The 4,701-nt window shown below is 39.2% G+C and overlaps 1 protein-coding gene across 1 annotated transcript; it reads right to left on the reverse strand.

The window, feature by feature from the left end:
- Positions 1–3,509: 3,509 nt before the first annotated feature.
- Positions 3,510–4,451, reverse strand: LOC110556164 (olfactory receptor 2B2-like). Its single transcript, XM_021649817.1, has one exon. The coding sequence runs from the start codon at positions 4,449–4,451 to the stop codon at positions 3,510–3,512; it is 942 nt and encodes a 313-aa protein (XP_021505492.1).
- Positions 4,452–4,701: the final 250 nt, after the last annotated feature.

Here is a 4,701-nt window from a genome sequence, read left to right on the forward strand (position 1 = left end):
AACACGGCGCTGCGCAGGGGCGACGGGAGTGCTTCGAGGTCGCCTCTGCTGCAGTCTGATGTACACCGCATTCAAGGACTGACAAGATCTCCTGGAGAGATAAATAATAAATAAGCAAGGAGAGAAAGAAAGAACTTTAAAACATGGGTTGTGAATTTCTTATTCTTTATTTTTTAATAAATAATAATACGAGACCCGGAAGTTTCACTGTTGGATAGTCAACAGGGAGAAGAGCCATTGTTCATTGTAACACTGCTTACAGTACAAGAGATGGAAGAGCCAGAAGTGCCTATCACGTGATGAATGCTGAAAAAAATGCTGATTAACGTTTTTCAGCATACACAATGGAGCGCTATTCTGCCACTGAGCCTTCTTGCCACAGACAGAACTCGAGATCAATTATGTTAAGGGAAATGATCCAAATACCTAAGGACAGGCAACGCATCGCCTCATTTGTGGAATACTAAACACTGGATTGAGAAAGCAAGAGTAGAACACTGTTACCAAACACGGGAGTGATGGATGGGTGTTAAACTATGGTTAGATAAGAGTAAGATGTTCTGGTGTGCTGTTGCGTAGGAGGGTGACTGAAGATAACGTCATACTGTATATTTCAAAAAGCTAGAAGAAAGGGTCTTGAATGTTCTCATCACACACATTTGGGATATGTTCAATCTGCTTTGAGCATCACTCAGTAGCCACGTCTTATAAACGCCACATATTACCACATTAATATGAAAAATGTATTTTTGTACATTGGCTAAAGTAAGTTTAATTTATAAAGGGTATTTCTTCTGGGTCTTTGGAATGCAATGGCAGTCTGGGTCTTTTCACTGGGCTTTAATGACAAGGGGTAAGTTTTTGTACAAATGCAATAAAAACATGACATACTTGCATGACACGATTGTTACCTGTATCCTAAATTACGCAGATAAATGAAAGTGATAAACCAGACAGTGTACTTGGTGTGTTTGTTGAAGTTAAATTCAAGTAGATAAGTTCTACCGCTTTTAATAATCCTGTCATCCATGTGGTGCTGATTAATGCTCATACGACTTTTAAAATTATATAAATCAATCAGTTTTTTGTTGTGCCTGCTCCAGGCTGAAAGCAGAGCAAACGGGGACAGGAAGATGGCTTAACATACAAACTTAAGATAGGCTTAAGCTTTGTCAAGTTGACAGAAACCAACCAGCACAATGCTATCATCAGTTCGTTCTCCCAGGTGAGGTTCCTATGGAATTTGTTGTCAACCATGTTTCAGAATGTTCTAGTGTACAAAGCGACACAGATATATCTATATTAATTTTTGTTCAATTTCACTGGCTTATTTCTTGATTTTGTTTTTATTTTTCTTACATCTTTAGGACAATTTTCTCTCATTCCATTGTCCTTTCTTGTATCATTTGTCTTTATGTGTATTCGCATTTTCCCTCCTCGTTATCTCATATGTGCTCACAGAGGCCAAAAAACCAGAAGAGGTCACCAGGTCTTCTGGAACTGTAGTTGTGGAGATATGTGAGCGGCCATGCGGGAATCAAAGAGCACTGGTTGCTCGTCCAGAGGTCTGGAGTTTATTTTCCGCCATCCACATGGTGTCTTATAATGACCTATAACTCTAGCTTCAGGGGATACAATGGCCTTTACGAGCTGCATGCACACCGTACTCAGAAATATAAGCAGAAAAATACCAGTACACATAAAAAAATAAAATAACATCTCTTCAGCACCTTGCTGAGTTCTGAAGCCATATGGAAGATGTATAAATCCCAATATGTTCTACTACCTCAAGGGATTTAATAAGGATTCAATAAGCCTTCTTCTTCATAAGAAAAAGTTAATTAAATAAGGAATGGCATCATTGTGTGGTGAACCTTCGATAAATCATTTAAACCACAAGTAGTACTTTAATGATTAAAGGAGAGAAATGTATGTACAGGGGAAATTGTTTAAAATCTCAAAAAAAGTTTGATTCATATTTTAAAATACAGCCATTTTTGGTAGATGGGATAGAGTAAGACTTTTTTTTTTTTAGAATTTTGGAACTTTTATTCCTCTTTAGTTAAAAAATGCATATTTACAAACTGTAAACAAATGTTTGCGAATTATAGTTTAAAATGCATATTTACAAACTGTAAACGAATGTTTGCAAATTATGAAGAGAATTGAGAATAGACTTTTAGCACGGTCTCCAAAATAGTTCTTAAAATTATTGTAATCTCTCTCTCTTTTTCTCTTTTGTGAGTCAGTCTGAGCTACTCCTGGTTATAAGTGACTCCGCTGATAAAATAATTCTGTAGTACACGAAAGGTTGGGTGTTGATTTGTGAGACTATGCTACAAAATGAAAAAAAAAAATCAATGAGCAATATCCTGTAACAGATCTTTTCTTTTTCACCATGTCATCCAATTACAGAGATTCGGGACTCATTAAAGTAAGCATGATTTATTTCCTATTCTGAAATTCTAATTTTCCAAATAAACCCAATACACCATTCTCGTATTTCAGCATGTTAAATTTCGAGGTGAAAGCACATGGATTTATTTTTTTGTTTGTTTTATTTTGTTTTTTATTTTTTTAAGCAGAGTTTCAGTAGGTACTCCTTGCTGTTCTGAAATTCACTATGTAGTTTGGATGGGTCTCAGACTCAGAGAGCTGTCTACCTCCAGTTCTCAAGTACACAGGTTAAAAGTGTAAGCCTTCATGCCTGACAAGAAACTTATTTTAAAATTATTCTTATACTACTAGCATTAATAGCTTGTGCTCATTTAATTAATTCTTATTCTGAATAAAGAAAATATGTGTAACTACATTGCTATTTTGTTTTTCCTAATTAATCAACCCAGTTAACAAACAATACAGGATATAAATCATTAGGTTGTCACAAATCATAATCTTTTAAAAACTATTAAATTATAAGATGAAAGTCTTGAGAAATTGTGTCAGTAAGAGTAAGACTTTAAGGAAAGTAGAAACTACAAAAATAAAAGAATCGAAGATTTGATTAAAACTGTAAAAATTATCATTGTAGCGTTGGGTATAGTGCAGGTTCTTAATGTGGAATTTCACTCTAGTCTCATAACTGTACTTCTGATTAGGGAGCAGTAACCACAGAATTCCGCTAGATCTAGAAATGTCTGTAAAACAGTAGAGTTCTGATTTTTGTACATAGGTGAGAATATTAATGTGTATTGAAATGTGTTCTTTCTGGGGAAAATATCCAAAAACTTTTTTTTTTAGATCCTGAGGCGTCTAAGAAACCTTGCCAAGCACAAAAATAATATGAAGCCTGAAAAATGCTTGTGGGATTAGCAGTTTGGCGGAATCATAAACTGTCGCTTCTCAGGGCTTGTGAAATGAATACATCCACGAGGCAGAAAGTTATATAGTTCTCTCTCAGCAAGATTTTATTTTATGGAAATCATCGCAATAATTCGATATAGAACAAAACAAGATAATTTAATAGGCTGAACTAACTTCTACTAATGGGGCTATTATTTGGGCATCACTTATTTTTTAATCAAGCACACCCTTGTCATCAACCTCCTGAACGCGCCCTTTACCTCTTTGTTCCTAAGTGTGTAGATGAGGGGGTTCAGCATGGGGGTGATGATTCCGTAAAAGAGGGACACCATTTTCCCCCTGTCCTTGGAGGCAGGGGACGGTGGCTGCAGGTACATGTAGATAGCAGTGCCGTAAAAGAGGACCACCACAATCAGGTGGGAGCCACATGTCCCAAAGGCCTTTCTCCGACCCTCCGCTGACCTTATTCTCAACACTGCTTGGACAATAAAAGCATAAGATATGAGGATGAGAGTCACGGGGATTAAAAGGAAGACAACACTCATGAAAAATAGCTCAGCTTCAATTATCGTCGTATCCACACAGGACAGCTTGAGCAGGGCGGGGACTTCACAGAGGAAGTGATCCACTTCCTTGTGACCACACAGTGGCATCTGAAGGGTCCACGTGGACTGCAATACTGAGTTGCTGAAGCCACTGCCCCAACATGCAGCTGCCAACTGGAGGCAGCGCTTTTGGTGCATGATGACTGAGTAATGCAGAGGCTGACAGATGGCTACAAACCTGTCAAAGGACATGACGCCCAGGAGAAGACATTCGGTGCATCCTAAGGCCAGGAAGATGAAGAGCTGGGCCACGCAGCCACCGTAGCTGATCACCTTCCGGGTGCTGCAAATGTTGACCAGCATCTGTGGCACTGTGCTTGTGGTGTAGCACAGGTCCAGCAGGGACAGGTTAGTGAGGAAAAAGTACATGGGGGTGTGGAGTTTGGAGTCCAGGCGGGATACAAGAATGATCATCACGTTCCCAAAGATGGTCAAGATGTAGGACACCAGGAACACCACAAAGAGCGGGAGCTCCAGCCATGGCCGATCTGAAAACCCTAAGAGAATGAACTCCTGTGAGGCGCTCTCGTTCGTCAGACTCATGCTAAACAGCACAGCCTCCGGGTCCCTGGAACACAAGCGGTCAGGAAGCTGGTGAACGTGTTTACTGGATGAGCCAAATAGGTATGACGTGATGGTGCTGGAGTTTCATGTGTTCAAACACTGCTCCAGTTAGTGTGAAAAGTGAGTGCGTCTGTCAAACCTTTCAGAGGTGTTCATGTCTTCCTAACAGTTTCTACCACAGTGATGTCAAGGTTACAGCACTTCATCGGTTCCTGCAGTCACAGATCTT

Source organism: Meriones unguiculatus, chromosome 19, assembly GCF_030254825.1.
Source record: "Meriones unguiculatus strain TT.TT164.6M chromosome 19, Bangor_MerUng_6.1, whole genome shotgun sequence".
Lineage (NCBI taxonomy): Eukaryota > Metazoa > Chordata > Mammalia > Rodentia > Muridae > Meriones > Meriones unguiculatus.

Excerpts from the sequence above, each read along its gene's own strand:
- LOC110556164 (XM_021649817.1), bottom strand. The coding sequence starts at position 4,451 with ATGAGTCTGACGAACGAGAGCGCCTCACAGGAGTTCATTCTCTTAGGG.